At 36.7% G+C, this 17,157-nt stretch overlaps 1 protein-coding gene across 2 annotated transcripts in view; it reads right to left on the bottom strand.

Annotated features, from left to right (window-relative positions):
• The window catches only part of itfg1 (integrin alpha FG-GAP repeat containing 1), a 214,244-nt gene that overhangs the window by 93,173 nt on the left and 103,914 nt on the right, over positions 1-17,157 (bottom strand). For both annotated transcript variants that reach the window (XM_073836919.1, XM_073836920.1), the window contains exon 10: positions 11,415-11,563. In XM_073836919.1, coding sequence (XP_073693020.1) covers positions 11,415-11,563 — 149 coding nt within the window. The remainder of the gene's footprint in view (positions 1-11,414; positions 11,564-17,157) is intronic.

Here is a 17,157-nt window from a genome sequence, read left to right as displayed (position 1 = left end):
AGGCGTCCACAACGTTTAATCTCTTCATCAGTGCAGAATGCTCCAATGGAAAAAAAAAAAAAAAAAAAAAAAAAAAGATTACACAACTTCTTAACAAAGCTGTATCAGAGGGACAAGATCACACTGCTGCTAATGATGAGATCTGAAGCAAAAGCTTTGGATTCATGGAAAAGCTAAAGGATTCTGTGTTTTTACTGCAGAATGTGTGATCTAACAAGGGCCGAGATGCTGTGATTGTGTATTATTTACACGGCCAGAAGTGAACAAAAAAATCAATGCGAGGAGAGCTGTGTGAAGACGAACAAAGCGAGTCCTCTTCTCAGCCCTCTTAAAGTGATTTTATTGGTGAGTCAGAGGGCTGATGAACAAGCTCTTCTGCCGCTCTTCATTTCATCTGAAGCCAAACGAGCACCTGGGCAGGACACCAGAGCCGAGGAGAGCCGAATGGGAAAGGAAGTGAGTGTGTAGGAGATGGGCCAGGTATTTGACGTGTAATCTGCTGATAAAGAGAAGATTGAAAAGCGTGCTTGCTTAGCTGTTCTCAACCATCTTTGCTGTCTCTCTTCCTCGCTTTCTCTGAATCAGACCAAGGGCGAATTCAGGCAAACAGCAGTGAGGAAAAACAAAGCTGGAGAAGGACACAGAAACAGCAGAGTAGGTGGAAGAAAATGACAGGAAAGAGAATGCACACTTTGTTCTCGAGACGACTGTAGTCGTGCCTAGTCGCACCGTTAAACATCCATAGTAAATGTGTGTAAATTGTGTGAAAGCGTGCCAACAGAATCAGTTCGGTGTGTGTAGCAATGCTTCTTTTAGGCACGTCCATTCACACTGCAGATATCTTAGCAATGCCCCCAGGCAGCTATTTTCTATACATACATACATCACACATACAGCTGCTCTATGCTTGAATGTGGAAAGGCTGAAATTTTTTTAATTTTCAAAACCGTTAGTCAAGATTATGTGGCAATCATGCACTTCAAATCAGCAATTTGTGATGAAAAGTACTGGTACTTTGATGCTAAATTGAGGACACAAGATTGACAGACAGCTGCTCTGTGAAGAGCGTTTGTTTGATGGTAAATGCATATTGTGGTTCAAAAGTTTACATACACTTGATTCTTAATACTGTGTTGTTACCTGAATGATCCACTGCTGTTTTTTTTACATTTTGTTTAGTGATAGTTGTTCATGAGTCCCTTGTTTGTCCTGAACAGTTAAACTGCCCGCTGTTCTTCAGAAGAATCCTTCAGGTCAGGTCCCAGGTGTGTATTTGATCCCTTTCCAACAACGACTATGATTTTGAGATAATCTTTTCCCACTGAGGACAATTGAGGGACTCATATAGAACTATTACAGATGGTTCAAACGCTTAACAGTGCTTTAGATGGAAACACGGGGGGTGAAAACATTTTGAAGATCAGGGTAAATTTGACTTATTTTGTCTTCTGAGAAACATGTACATATCTTCTGTAGGTTCTGAACAGCAGTACTAAATGAAAAAATACGATATTTAGACAAAATAAGAAAAATGTACACATCTCCATTCTGTTCAAAAGTTTTCATCCATAGGTGATTTAACCTTTTGTAATAGTTGCATATGTCCCTCAGTTGTCCTGAAAAGATGGATCTCAAAATCATACAGTCATTGTTAGAAAAGGTTCAAAAATGCTGAAAAAACTAATAATTTGAGAGACATAAAGGATTTTTCTAACAGCGGCAGTTTAACTGTTCAGGACAAACAAAGGACTCATGAACAACTATCGCTTAAAAAAAAAAAAAAACAGCTGTGGATCATTCAGGTAACAACACAGTATTAGGAATCAAGTGTATGTAAACTTTTACTAGCACTAAATAAAAAATTAACATGCATTTTGTATGACCCCACTTATTTTGGTAAAATAAACTTTTGACTTCAACTGTATGTCAGTGTGTATGATGTTATTATTAATCAAATAGCAACACTGACAAGAAAGAAAGAAAGAAGAAAAGAAGAAAAAAGAAAGAAAGAAAAAAGAAAGAAAAACTCGCTGTCTGCATAACTTTTAGCAGCTTCAATAAGCCTCTACGGTTGGATATCGAAAAACTTTAAAGCACTCTTTGTTCTGTGAATTGTATTTTTTTTGTTCTTTATTTTATTACTGACAGTTTAGTATAAGTAATAAGTGCTTATAGAAAGTTAAGCAGTGTTTTCAGTAGAATCATACAGTAACATAAAAATATTACTGATTGTTACTGACTTTTGAAATTTGAAACACCTCAGCAACAAAACAGTAATACACAGTTTCGCTTCTTAAAGGGGATATCGTAGGGCTGGGCGATAAATCGATTTTATCGATTAACTTGAATGTGTAGTTTACATCGATTTGTTTGAATGAAAATCAGTTTTCTCTTTAATATCCGCCGACGCTCCTCCCTGGGATATTATTATCTGCTTGCTAGCAAGTTAGCCGGACCCGATCAGCATATTTGTGTTTGCGCTCAGGGGAGCTTCAAAGGTTTCTACGTGCAATGTAGAGTAATGTATCACGGACATTAAAAACAATTATCATTATGTTGAAAACAGCTGAGTAGAATTTTTAGCAGAATTATTTTTTTTTTAAGTTTCTTTGATGAATAGAAAGTTCAGAAGAACAGCAATAAAATTATTAATTTCTATAATTTTTAATAAAGAATGTTTCTTGAACAGCAAATCAGCTGTTCAGACTTCTGAAGGATCATGTGATACCAAAGACTGGAGTAATGATGCTGAAAATTTAGCTTTGATCACAGAAATTAAATTATATTAAAATATATAAAATATATTCAAATTGAAAAGAGTTATTTTAAATAGTAAAAATATTTCAAAATTGTACTGTTTTTGCAGTACTTTGGATGAAATAAATAAAATAATAAATGCAGAATAAATGCAGAAGAGGCTTCTTTGTTTGTGGGCAAAACCATCCTATGATAAAAAAAAATCACTTCTTTTATCCACAAAAAACCTAAACAGCCTCAATTATCAAGCTGTTTTGATTTTCTGAGCAGTATGATGTCTGAGCAGTATGATGTCAGGCCACGCCCACAACCGCTGACAGAGTGTCCTGTTTTATCATATTTCGAGTCAGCTGTATGTTGTGCACCATTTTCCCCGCACACAAGCAGCTGTAGCGACAACAATGTCTCGTAAGCAATGCAGGTGTTTTGTAGTTCGATGCAAAGAGAGGTAAAGAGAGTAAAGAGAGGTGGAGTGAACAAATTATCATTTAAAGAGCCATGCATCAAAACAGGTCACTTTGAACAGAGCTGTTTTTTGATGAGGTAAAAATTTTATTTTTTTACATGACTATTGAGGAATTTTAACCAAAGTATGTTGCAGACATTTCATTAAGACCGTGAAGAATCATACCAACTTTTTTTCCCCTTGGTTGGTCCAGTTAAGGAACACATTTGCTTGAAGGAAATCTAATTCTATCAAAAAGGTGTTGAGCTCTTTGAACTATAGCACGAGACCTCCATTCTAGCATGATTTTTCCCATCATTATTCTATGAGTAGTCTGTCTCCTTTTTACAGTGTCTCTGAAAGAGAGAGATCAGTGTAGTATAAAGCTATTTCTAAATCTCAAAATGTTGACATTGGTTCAGCTGAAAAAGACACTGTATTCAGCTTTTCCTTGCCCACAGTCATTTTCTCAGAAAGTGACACACACAGTGACACAAAACGATCACTATATATACACACACTGAAGGATAAAATAGGGATGTGTGTGTCAGAGGTACAGAAGATCAGCAGTGAGAGAAACATACAGTGACTTAATCTCCTCCAGAGCTTCTCCACATCAGTGTCAGCGTGTGGGCCGGACTCACATAGTCAGTGATGGGCCGAGGCCTCACTTCCCCTTAGAAATATACTACCAACTCAAACAGCAAGTCAGTGGTACGTCCACACAGAACCAGGGGCATCTAATAGCCTAAATACTGCTCTCTGCTTTAAGAACAAGAGACAGATGTGAATGATGTGATGAGAACTTCAGCACTTAAAAGCCTTTTGTGTGCAACCGGAGGTCAAAATTGAGCAAAATTGACTTCCATTTACTTTCTCAGTACAGCTTTATTCTCTTAATGTGGATGATTCATCCGTTCTGCTGACGTCAACCAAGTCTAAATTTAAAATCAAGTCCATTCCTGATAGACAAAATAATAAAAATTAATCAATTTTATACCGTTTCACTTAAAAATATTTAACAACGCAGGAGAAAATTGGATTTTAAAGAAAAAGTTTACTCCAAAATGAAAATTCTGTCATTATGTACCCACCCATGTCATTCCAAATCACTATGACTGACTTTCTTTTGTGAAAAAAAATGATTTTAATGATTTTTCCCCTCCATACAATGATAGTCTGTGTGTTCCACAGACAAAAACAATTCTTCAAAATATCTCCTTTTTGTTCCACAGAAGAAAATGTTTGGAAGTCAAGAGGGTGAGTCAATGATGACAGTTTTTATTTTTGGGTGAACAATCAGGAATAAAAGGCATAAAATGCCACTGGCATTTTTGCAAGACTGTGCAAAAAAGAAAACACATCTAGGATACTGTTCAACCTCACAAACAAACTGGTCTTGAAAAAAACTGAAACTTTCAGAATTAAAGGGATAGTTCACCCAACAATTAAAATTCTGCCATTAATCACTCACCAAACATATTTTTGATGAAATCTGAGACCTTTCTGACCCTCCATAGACAGCAACGCAACTGACATGCGACTATTATTAGTTCAACAAAGGTCTTACAAGTTTGGGTGAGTAATTAATGACAGAATCTTAATTTTTAGGTGAACCATCCCTTTAACACTCATGATTCAACTGCTAAAATCAAAAATTTTAGACTAAACTGAAAACATTCAGATTAGTAGGAGAGGGCACAACAGAATTTAAAAATAGCATCTACACCTATATCTCATCTGCCAATGACATCCATTTATCTTGCATCACCTAGAGAGGATATAGCAGAGAAAGAGAGAGCCACTAAGTGTCAGAAGTCCGATCTGAATTGGAGAGAGAGGCTGATGATGCATTCTGAAGCTGAAGAGGATGTGGAGATGAAGAACCCTTGAAGAGCAAGTAAGATGAAACACAGAATTGAATGCAAATGCGATTTAATCCACTGATGGCGCAGAAACATTTAGATCAACATAAATCTTTACACTCACCATTTCTGCGTAAGACTATGTATGTCTAATTTAAAATAAGTGTGAAGCTCTCATTTCAATTTTAAATGGTTTTGACTTTGAAAATGTCTCTGGCTGGTTGGGTATAGTGTCTCACCCACCCACTCGCTTGCTTGCTTGCTCAAAAAAAAAAAAAAAACACACACACACTCACCAACTCCAACACACTCTATCACCTCAGAAACCATGACAACCTTTGCTGACAAAATGGGCTGGAGGCCGTTTGAAAGCATTTGGGGAAGAAAAAAACCCAAGAAAGAAACTGGCACAACATTACTCGCATCTATATTCATCACTCAATTCAAGACAAGCAAAATGCCCATGTGTTCGGTGGAAATCAGCATGCTTCCTCTGACCACATGAACATATGAATACAGACCTCTTTAGATATCCACTAGGAGCTTACATTCACCACAAAACCTGTATTTGTTCACTAAATGCTGTCTTTTCATTTTATTCAAAGATACTGATTCGGTCTCTGCTCAAAATTCCAATACACATTCAATCTGCAACAAAATTGAATTAAATTTATGGAATAAGCTTTATTTGTTTAAACAGCAAAAACCTGAAGGAGCAAGACTGTGAAGTGATTCCACAAAAAAAAAGAAAAGAGAAACCAAATGAGAAAAGGCGACACAGAAGCTTAGGTAAACCACAACAAAACCAAAGATTTATAGATTCATAGAAAATGCTGTGATCTGTAACAAGAAGGTTCATGGGAGTGTTTAGAGTGATCCAAGCACAGATTGGTGTGAGATAAGAAAGTGGCCATCTGTGAGGAAAGAAGGTTTTAACATCCAGCTCCTTGCTGATGAGAATCAAATCACTCTCTTTGGCATCTTAGCCATTAGAGGCGATGGTAATGACAATAGGCCGATTTGAACGCGCTCTGGTGTATCTCTGAGGTCTCTGGATGCATGTTGCATGATTACTGTGGAAGTGCTGATGATGAGACTGGCTGTGGCGTGATAAGAGGAGACTATAGCAGCACTAAAGCCTTATGACACGAGAGGAAGGTTAAGCCTTAACTGACTTAAAGATTAGGTCGACCTAATGTATTACACATGAAGACCATAGACTGGAGAGCAAAAATAAGCAATCATAAAAAAAAGAAAAGCCTTTTCTACTATTCTGTATGTGTGGCTAAAGGGACTTGTGAGTCTGGACACAACTCTCCTTCAGGATGATGTGAAGTTGTCTTTGTTTTCTAAAAGCATCTGGAGCATCTCTCGTAGTCACCTGGAGGCCAGCAGCAGAGCCTCTAGTATCTTATCTCAATCAGAAAGAGCTGTTAATCCATCCATGCCCTTCCTGCTGTTCTTTCAGGCCTGCCTGTCCTCACTCAGGTCAGGCCAGATCGAAGACCGGCGACAAGCTTATGGCTCTTCACAGGCACCAGCTCTCTCATTTTTGTTGATGGCAACACTTAGCCAACACTCAGCCCTGCAATTTATTCATTGTTAAAGGGGTCATGAGAAATCCAATCTGTCTTGATCTTTTGGCATATAAGAGGTCTTTGTACCATTAAAACATCCTGCGAGTTTCATAGCTTAAAATGTCCTCCTTATTATAAACAAAGCATTTATTTAATCAAGTTTCAAAAATGGCCCATTCAGATCTGAGGTGACAACGTCACTCAGGCACAAACATTTGCATAAACACTGCCTCCAGAGCAAGACATCGAGGAAAAAAGTTCAGTCACTGAATAAGCATTGCGTCACATCAAAAGCAAATAGAAATTACAATCACAAACACTATCTTGTCTACACATAATACAGGGGCGCGTTCACTTTTTGACACAGTCCACGTACTTGAGTCTGTCATCAAATGAATGAAGTGAAACAACATTCGCTTTGATGCTTTGGTGATGTTTGGTTTAAACAGCTCATTGATGTCTTTGTACAGATATCAGCTTAAAGCGATGGTTCGGAGTAGATTTGACTACATTGCTATGCACTCCGAAGCCCATCTAAATACCCCATCCAAAGTTTTTTTTACCTTAGTTGAACATTGACGGAGATAGGCGAGCTTGTCGAATGGCTTGCTACAGCCGTACATGGTACATGTGATGTATCTCGTAAATTGCACCACTAAACGTGCAAGTAATCTTACCAAACTTCTACAGTAGTGTAAATGGGGTATGTACTCACAAAACGCTGCGTTGGAAAATTTATAAGTCCACCATGAGTGTATTAAAAACAACTGTTACCCGATCCCTACTAGTCTCAAAAATCCAGAATGGCGACACATCGACGTCACTTCCCTGGTTTGGGGAAAGCACGTATTAGTCCACCTACTACGTCATGTGTGCATGTCAAATTCCTGTCAGAAAACGATGCATCTAACGACGAATGCAATGATATTTTGTTGATAAAACAATTTCACAAAAAAAGACTATGTGAAACTAAGTTGTTCCTTGGAAACTGCGCCAGTCTTCATCGCGTTCGAAGATAACCTCAAATTCTGCCATGTCCTACTTCAATGTCCCCTTGCTTCTTTCTTCTTGACTAGCTTACCGGTACTCTCTTCCGGCAATATATGTCGTGATGTGGGCGGTGTCTCGCGACATCACCTGGTTTAGTATATCCAATTTTTATTTCCTGAAGTATTAACAACTTAGTTTCACATAATCTTTTTTTGTGAAATTGTTTTATCAACAAAATATCATTGCATTCGTCGTTAGATGCATCGCTTTCTGACAGGAATTTGACATGCACACAGACGTAGTAGGTGGACTTTTACGTGCTTTCCCCAAACAAGGGAAGTGACGTCGACGTGTCGCCATTCTGGATTTTTGAGACTAGTAGGGATCGGGTAACAGTTGTTTTTAATACACTCATGGTGGACTTACAAATTTTCCAACGCAGCGTTTTGTGAGTACATACCCTATTTACACTACTGTGAAGTTTGGTAAGATTACTTGCACGTTTAGTGGTGCAATTTACGAGATACATCACATGTACCATGTACGGCTGTAGCAAGCCATTAGACAAGCTTGAATATCTCCGTCAATGTTCGACTAAGATAAACAAAACTTTGAATGGGGTATTTAGATGGGCTTCGGAGTGCATAGCAATGTAGTCAAATCTACTCCGAACCATCGCTTTAAGGAACAAGTGGATAGTTTATTTTTAATGGCATACTGGATTTTGTCTAGGATTAATCGGAGCATTTTGTTTTGTGAATGAGGCACAGTCTCATGGAGAGTTCACAAAGAAACATTTGTTGAAAGATGAAGCAGTACTACATCTGACTGCAGCTACATCACAAAGAGTAAGTAAATGGTTTCATAATGCTTTGTCTGGAAATTTTTTTTTTTTCATGTTGTTGACAAAACACATACAACAGCGAGGAGATGTTGATAAATTAATTTATCTGAAAAAAAAATTAAATTACTGTAAAAAATCTATGTCATGATCCCTTTAACATAACAGTGAATGAAGTGTGTATGTATGACGTAAACAAATGCCATTTTAAGCAATTCAACAGAAAAATATAAAAATAAAAAACATTTTTTTAAATATTTGTTGCATGACAGGCATACTCTAACACAGCGGTTCCCAATTCCAGTCCTCGCGCCCCACCGCTCTGCACATTTTGCATGTCTCTCTTAGTTAACACACCTGATTCAGATAACCAGCTCATTAGAAGTGAGGTCCGTGCAGGAACTGCGATCCGATTGACATGGTCCCTGCAAAGTGTTCATTGCTCCCTGCTCCCTAAGCGGGGGAAATCTGTTTACTATACTTTGAAACATTCATTCACATATTTGCGCTACTTCACGGCATGTAGCGTCTTCACACACAGATGAAACTTACTAGAGAAGTGTGACATAAGTGCATCTGTAAATAAATGCATTTTAAATTTACGTCTCGCACGCTTTAATGACCTTCAAATGGAACACATACGCTTGCTTCGAACTAATGAATAATGGCGGAATATCCTGTGATGTCCACTTCGAAGGGCAGTAACGTTGGAATAGAACAAACGTTGGAAGCGATGCGTGAAACACACAAAATGTGCAGAGCGGTGGGTCGCGAGGACTGGAATTGGGAACCGCTGCTCTAACAGATGCAAATTATCTCTGTAGTCCATTTACAGAAAGCTGCAAAAACTGGTATTTCAAAAAATGGATGTCACAACCATAAGCCAATTTATGTAAGTCAACATGAACGCAGCATGGTCAGAAAGAGGATGGAATAGGATCATGTACCTTGAGCGATATTATAAGTGGAGCGGAAAAAATGTGTAAAAAGTTTCCCAAATTCTTTCCTTATCAGGATCATCCAAGAAATGCACTAATTTAAGGTTGAAATTTTTTCAAGGAGAAAAAAAGAGAAGGAAAAAGCATAGCAGTGCTTTGAAAAACAGCTACCGTGGCAGTATCAAAAAGATCCTATTTGGATAAAAGTAAAAGTAATAAAGGTTGGGTTTTAGCCCTGGTTTGTTTCTCAAGAAGTGAGAGTGTATGTTTGCAAAAAATGTTTAAGCACTACTTGCTTGGTTTAAAAGTTGAATTTAAAAGTTTCATGGTGCTGGGAGTTTTTACTTTTTTAATAGTCAAAACATGGTCCCTTTCTTCACTATTCAATATTGATTAAAAAAAATCTTGCTGAAAAGAGATTGCCTTAGCAATTCACTTTTTAACACAGAAGTCACTACCTTCGAGAGGCTGGTTGCAATGGTCGACAAGAACTCCTACAAATGTACTTTACTTGCGTTAAGAAAAAAAAACTTCTTAAGAGCAGGTCCTCCATTCGAGGAAAGTATTGTACTCCTTGAATAGAGATGTTTCTATCTCAAGAGCTAGAGACTTTAGGGAGATACTATTTTGGTTCTCAATCCAAAACCCAGGATGTGTATACGAACATGTTCACAGTTTCATATATCTCTATTTATCTACTATACTATACCATCACCAGTGTTTTATTCTGAACGTAATAAGATTCTACACTTTAGAAAATGCTGGATAGGGGTGAGCGATATGGCAAAAATATCCTATCACGATTTTTTTCAGAAATATCACAATTCACGATTTTATCACAATTATTTGATTATTAAGTTGGTTTTACTATTTTACATGAGTAGTACAGCCAACTAATTTCCTTATTTTAAAACTAAAACCGTAAAAGGTAACAAAATATAAAACAAAAATATGGCAGATATTTAGGCCGAAGTGGACAAAGATCAAAAATCTTTGTCATTATTTTATCTTTGTTAATAAAAAATAAGAACAAAGATAGGCTACATGTTACAAATACACATAATATACAAATAAAACAAACAGTGCTTTAATTTTCAGGTACAGTCAATGTATTGATCAGTAGCATTCAAAAATTTAAATGAACAAATATAAAAATAAAACACTATTTACACTATATACATAAATTATACATTGATAGACTTATTAAAGCAACTGTATTAAAGTTTTTCAGTCAAGACCAGTGAGTGATTTTCTTACCATTAGCCTACCATCACCCAAAAATGACAATTCTGTCATCATTTACTCACTCTCATTTTTTTTTAAGCATAAAACATGTTGAATAATGTGGGTAACCAAACAGTTGCTGGTCCCTAGTTACTTCCATAGTATTATTTCTCTTTTCCTACTATCAAAGTGGGTGGGGACCAGCTACTGCTACCCACATTCTTTAAAAAAAAAATCTTCTTTTGTGTTCAGAACAAGAAAAAAAATTAATAGAGATTTGGGACAACATGTGAGTGGCTAAATTTTTGGTTGAACTGTCCCTTTAATGACAATCGGCAGCACGTATCTATTATACAGTCGCACATCTGTTTTTCCCTCAACTGTTTACTTTCACTTTAGACACAACCAACTGTGTTTATTTGTAATACTTGTGTGTTTTGACAGTATTAGCAAATCAGACGCCAAAGATAGCTTAGTCCAGTAATCAGGCGCTGTTTGACAGGACTTTTTTAACTCAAATGCTGGGTTCTGTCCAATATTCACCCAGAGCTGGGTTGCCAAATAACCCAAGTTAGCTTGTTTTTAACTCACCTTTTTTAGAGTGTATGTAAACAGCACTATTTACGCAGTAATTTCACTGGATGCTCCCTTCCTCTTACTCAAATAATCATCTGTATCATTACTTTTGCTCCTACTTGAATAATTACTGTTATAAACAAACAATATCATGTGTATTTGAGTACAGATTTTGGCTTTCCAGCACTGATGCTGGCTTACCTTGCACTGGTGTTACGGAGGATGACGAGGGCATCGGGGAAGCCATCCAGGTTGTAGTCTCCTAAGTGCAGGGTGATGGGAATGTCTACAAAGGGCACAAATCCCCACACAGAATCCTTCCTTCTGAAGTCCGTCAGCACCGACACCCACTGGAGCAGAAGAGGAAGACAGTTGAGTTACATGAGCTGACATACAGTACAAGAGATCACTGCTAACCTAAAAGGAAAAGCAACATAATTCTTTGAACCAGTGTCTGATATGAGCCACATTTAACAGATCATGTGAACAACTTCGCCAAAAAGAAAAAACTCATTTTTGGACTGAATGTTACCAAAAAAAAGAAGAACACCAGGCAGTCTAGCATTATGGTCCTCTCACTCTCTGGGTTCGGTCATTTGCACGTGTGTGGGGGAGGCACAAGCGCAGATGCTACCGGCTTTACTCACTCATGAATGTAAAACAGAGAGCCAGGTGCATCTCTGCATGTCTGCATCCATGGGGATAGAGGCACAGAGACAGAAGAGGGGAAGAGAGAAAGAGAGATCGCTAGAGATATGCAGAGGAGGGGGAGATGGACACAAAGTGGTAAAGAGAGAATGCAGGAGAAAGAAGGGAGAGCGTTCTGTAATGGCTGCTAAAGAGATTTTCTCCTGGCCCTCGGTACTCAGCCAGAATCAGCAATGCTGAAAACCGACCAGGCAAAGAAAGACTGTGTACTATTTTGCATTTGTACAAAACAATGTCTAAAGCTCATATTTTTAATATCTCTACAGCAAGAACTAACAGATGTTAGTCTCCTCTCGCTGAAAAGGAAAAAGAAATCAAACTTGTGAGTCATGGTGTGCACTGTGGGCCTAGTCGCCTCATTATGAACAAATGTGAGAGTCCTGCAATGTTTGTTTACATCGCAGCACTATTTCCCGCTAAGCGTTTGACAGGTTATCTAGGACTATTTCTGGTAAACTGTAGTTTAAAAGACTTGATATTCAGTTCAGATTGTTAAAGATACAACAAAAACAAACAGTTGATAGCATCACAATAGCCAAACAATTAAAGATATGATATCTAACCTTTACAGAAACATAATTAACCTTTTAAAAAATGAGAGAAAATAACATAATAACTAGCCTTTCAACTTTAGAGATGTAACAAAAGACTTTCAAAAAGTTAAAAACAATAATTAAGCTTCAAATAGTAAGACCTTTAAACTGCTAGAGATTACAAAAACAAACTTTCAATTAGTCACAATAACTGTGAACCTTTACAAATTAGAGACATAACACTGTTACTAACCTTTAAGCTATTATAGTAGAGATAAAACAATAACTAACTTTCAAAAAATAACTAACTTTCAAGGTGCAGGGTAGCTAATTGCATAGGCTATAGGGTCAGTGACTAAAAAAAGCTTTATCAGTCTATAATTTTAGACAAGATTGTGGGACATGCTAAAGTGCCTTATCAGAAGATTATAAAGATCTGTTAGATGAGTAAGGGAGGATAAAATCTTTAATGTCCGATGGAGCTTGATCATTAAGGGCTTTAAAAACAAACGACATCTTAACCTGAATCCTAAAGGGGAAGCCAATGAAGGGAGACTAAAATTGGAGTTAATTAAATATAATATAATCTCTTTAGCCGATCTTAACAGCCTTGCACCAGCATTCTGGACCATCTAAAGGTATAGACTAAGGAAGGCCAAGAGAAAAAAAGTGAGGGAAAGTGAGGGAATAGAAATGTAAATAACTTTTTCCAAATCTTGAAAAATCAAAAATGATTCAAATTTATTCTTAACAACTGAGTTAATATGTTTGACTTAAAGTTCAATAATGACACCCACTTTTCCTAACCGAAGTGAAATTGAAGAAAAATTATTATCTAGCTTATTAACCAGGCAACATCTAGATTTCAGGGGATCAAAATAATTATTTCAGTTGTGTCACTATTGAGCTGGAGACAGTTATTTGATAACCAAGACTGTTCTCAAAGCAGTTCAGACAAGGCTGAATGGAATCAGCAAAGAACTGAAAAGTAATATTATGTTGCCCAATATTTCCAGGAGGAAGATTAAAAAAGAAAGGGGACTTAATATACATCCAAGAGGAACCCCACTAACAATAGAGGCGGAAAATAAGTCAAATTAACTTACTCAAAACTACAGAAAAAGTTCTTATCTTTAAAAATATGAACTAAACCACTGTAAGGTTTAAACCCTTTATGCTGACCCAATGCCAATAATTGTCGACTATGAAAGCATCCTGAAATAATTAAAATCCTGGATGAATGACAACCATGATAGATACAAGGGGGTCGACTGAATATCACCCTGGCCCATTATCAGTGCCGGTATTTTTATGGTTATAGTTATTGGTTATTTTCAAAACTGATTTGTCAGTTTTTGTCAGAGGCATTGTTATTCTTATTTTTTTTTTATTTTTACACCAGACATGTACACTACTATTCAAAAGTTTGAAATCAGTAACATAAAAAAAAAAAAAAAAAAAAATCAAATAAGTTTCTTATGCTCATCAAGGCTGCATTTATTTGATCAAAAATAAAGAAAAAATAGTAATATTGTGAAATATTATTAGAATTTATACATTTAAAGTGATGTTTTTCTATTTTAATATACTTCAAATTATAATTTATTTCTGTTATACGAAGCAGAATTTTCAGCATCATTACGCAAGCCTTTATTGTCACATGATCCTTCAGAAAGTTCTAATATGCTGATTTATTACCAGTGTTGGAAACAGTTGTGATGCTTTTAATTTTTTTTGGAACCTGTGATACTTTTTTCAGGATTCTGTGATGAATAAAAAATAAAAAGAACAGCATTTATTTAAATTGAAATCTTTTGTATCAAAATAAAAATGTTGTTTATAACTTTGTGACAGTATTTTCTTTCTTTCTTTCTTTTTTAGAGAAATAATACTGAAAAGATTTCTATTTTGAATAAATACTGTTCTTTTAAACTTTTTATTCATCCAAAAAAATAAATAAATAAATAAATAAACATTAAACTGTTTTCAATACTGATAATAAATCAGCATATTAGAATGATTTCTAAAGGATCATGTGACACTGAAGACTGGAGTAATGATGCTGAAAATCCAGCTTTGCCTCACAGGAATATATTATATTTTAAAATGTATTAAAATAGAAAACAGGTATTTTAAATTGCAATAATATTTCACATTATCAATGTTTTTTTCTGTACTTTAAATCAAATAAATGCAATTAATCAATAAATTAATCAATAAATATGCCTTGATGAGCATAACAGGCTTTCTTAATTTTTTTTAAAAAACATTAAAAATCTTACTGATCCCAAACTTTTGAACGGTAGTGCACATCAGTTTAAAATATCAGTTATAAGTCTACTTGATCTGTAATAATCGGTATCAGCCCCTATCGTTTGACCCCTAATTGACACATATGACATTCTGTATGTTCACTTTCATTTCTCCCCCTCTCTCTCCTGTTTTCTTTCTCGCTTTCTTTCGTTCTTTTACTCACTCAGTTAATGAACGTTTAAAGGTTCTTAAACTCCTGGAGCGTTTCCCTCCCGTAGGACTGCTGAGCCAGACCTCAACCCTCACCACAGGTCCTAAGTAAGCAGTTCTGACTGATGGGCTGTTAAAACAGGTTATAAGATGTTATGACAGCTTATGGGCACACTTACTGATGGCTCATCATAACTAAGTGGAAACACTGACAAGGTTTTAAATTGAACACGCTTGGCAAACCATTTCTAAACTAGGGCCATTATTGTTGAGAGCCTCAATACCAGCACAAATAAAACAAATGATCCTTATGAAAGTCTCTGAGTGGGTGTACATGCTGGTACGTGTTGAAACACTACAAAATGCATGCACACTTTCAGTTCTGTTTCTGTGTGTGTGAGCTATCCCAGAGTCCTCTACTCCCATTCTACTACTGTAATGCTTCACATACGAAAACAAAACCATCTCTTTCTTTCAAGAAGCCACTCACACAGAATGGCCTTAACTCTCAGTTGAATTCCTCTCAATTGAAGACTCTTTTCATTCAACATAGTAATGATTATGCAAACAGTCATTGCCCTTGTGGCCATCTACAATCAGCTTCCATCACTCCGTGTCCGCTTGTGTAAATTGACTTGTATCAGTGCTGACTGCTGGTTAATGCTAAGTCTTATTGATTTATTAGGGAGGGTAGATGGAAATCATAAGACTGTGGGCTGACATTGTGAACACAGAATGGGTCTGCTCAAGTTCTTCTAGCTGATAGCTATAGTCAAACTGATGCATATTTGAGATCATTACTAATCTGAACATGAGTGTTCTTAAAACCTCAAATTTAAATGGAACCCCGGGTATTAAGACTTGAATGGCTTAATATAACATAAATTATGTATCTTAGAAAAAAATTTAGTAGAAAACCCATGAAAGATTTATGTTAATTCAAAAACACATATTTTGGGCTATGGGAGGTGCCATCATTTCGATAACATCAAATGTTTGCACTCTGTGAGCTACTGGCACTACCTGTTGCTATTTGTTAAGGCAAAACAACTTACACAACTTGAAAAATAAAATACTGATACAATGCTACATTGTGTGGCTTTTGGTTGTAATTTTCAGTCAAAGGGCAGCAGTGTTAATTTCGTTGACGAATAATTTTCTCAAAAAAATTTTCACGGACAAAAACGAGATGATAACAAAACAAAAACTCGTTTTGAATAACAAAAACTATGACAAATAAAAATGAGATGAAAATGCTAGGGAGGGACGATTTGGGAAGAGATTCATTCAGAACAAATCTAATGGTGCGTTCACACCGGACGCGACTTGCGCGGAAAAAACGCGCTATTCGCGCGTAGTTGAACGCTTGAACATTTTAGTTTACTCGCGCCATTCGCGCGGTAAAATTCGCGTCATTCGCGCGTGACATTTTCTTCACAACAGACGCGAATTCGCGTCAAGGGAGGGGCTTCTGCCACTCGTCAGCGGGAAAGTAGTTGTAAAATAGGTGAATGAGCTCAATTTGCCAGCTTTAGCTTGCTTGTAGTCTCAATATGTATGTATATGTAGGTCAAATTGAGTGAAGAGCGTTTTTTAAAACTAACCAGATTGTCCGACCTCTTCACTCACTTTCTTCCTAGCAAGATCCCTTTTATTCCTGTTTCTACAAAAGTCCAAAGATGTATCGTACAGCTCCGAGGAACCACAGACAGCAACGGTGATTTTGTCCGCCATTGTTGTTTCGGATTTCTGCCTCCGTCACTACTAGAGCACTACTAACATATGAACTGTATCATATCCTACTGATCTATCCAGTGGGACATAAGCTAGCATACAATTGCTGCACGTCTCATAAAACCTTAAAAAATTTCAATATCTGGGAGTAAGAGAACAGTGTTGTTTTCGTCAACGATGACGAAATCATTTTGTTGACGCCACTTTTTTTCATGACGATAACGAGACGATGACGAGATAAAAATGGCTCTTTGATGACTAAAACATGACGAGACGTGTGTGAGTTTTCGTTGGCGAGACGAGAATAGATGAAAATGTTAGTGGGTGGTCCATCAGATGTTTTAAAATGAATGACATTTCGGCTTATTGTGCATGCCAATTAAAACCTAAAAAGTATCTGCCGCTATGACAAGCCGTGTTAGCATTAAATACTCTTTGCCATACTAGTATGGCAAGCCGTTTCAGCATTCTATCCTTGTTTGGTTACGCTCACCACCTGGCATGCA

This window comes from Garra rufa, chromosome 3, assembly GCF_049309525.1.
Source record: "Garra rufa chromosome 3, GarRuf1.0, whole genome shotgun sequence".
Taxonomy (NCBI): Eukaryota; Metazoa; Chordata; class Actinopteri; order Cypriniformes; family Cyprinidae; genus Garra; species Garra rufa.
The sequence above is the reverse complement of the archived record's forward strand: the minus strand, read 5'-3'. Positions and strand labels throughout refer to the sequence as shown.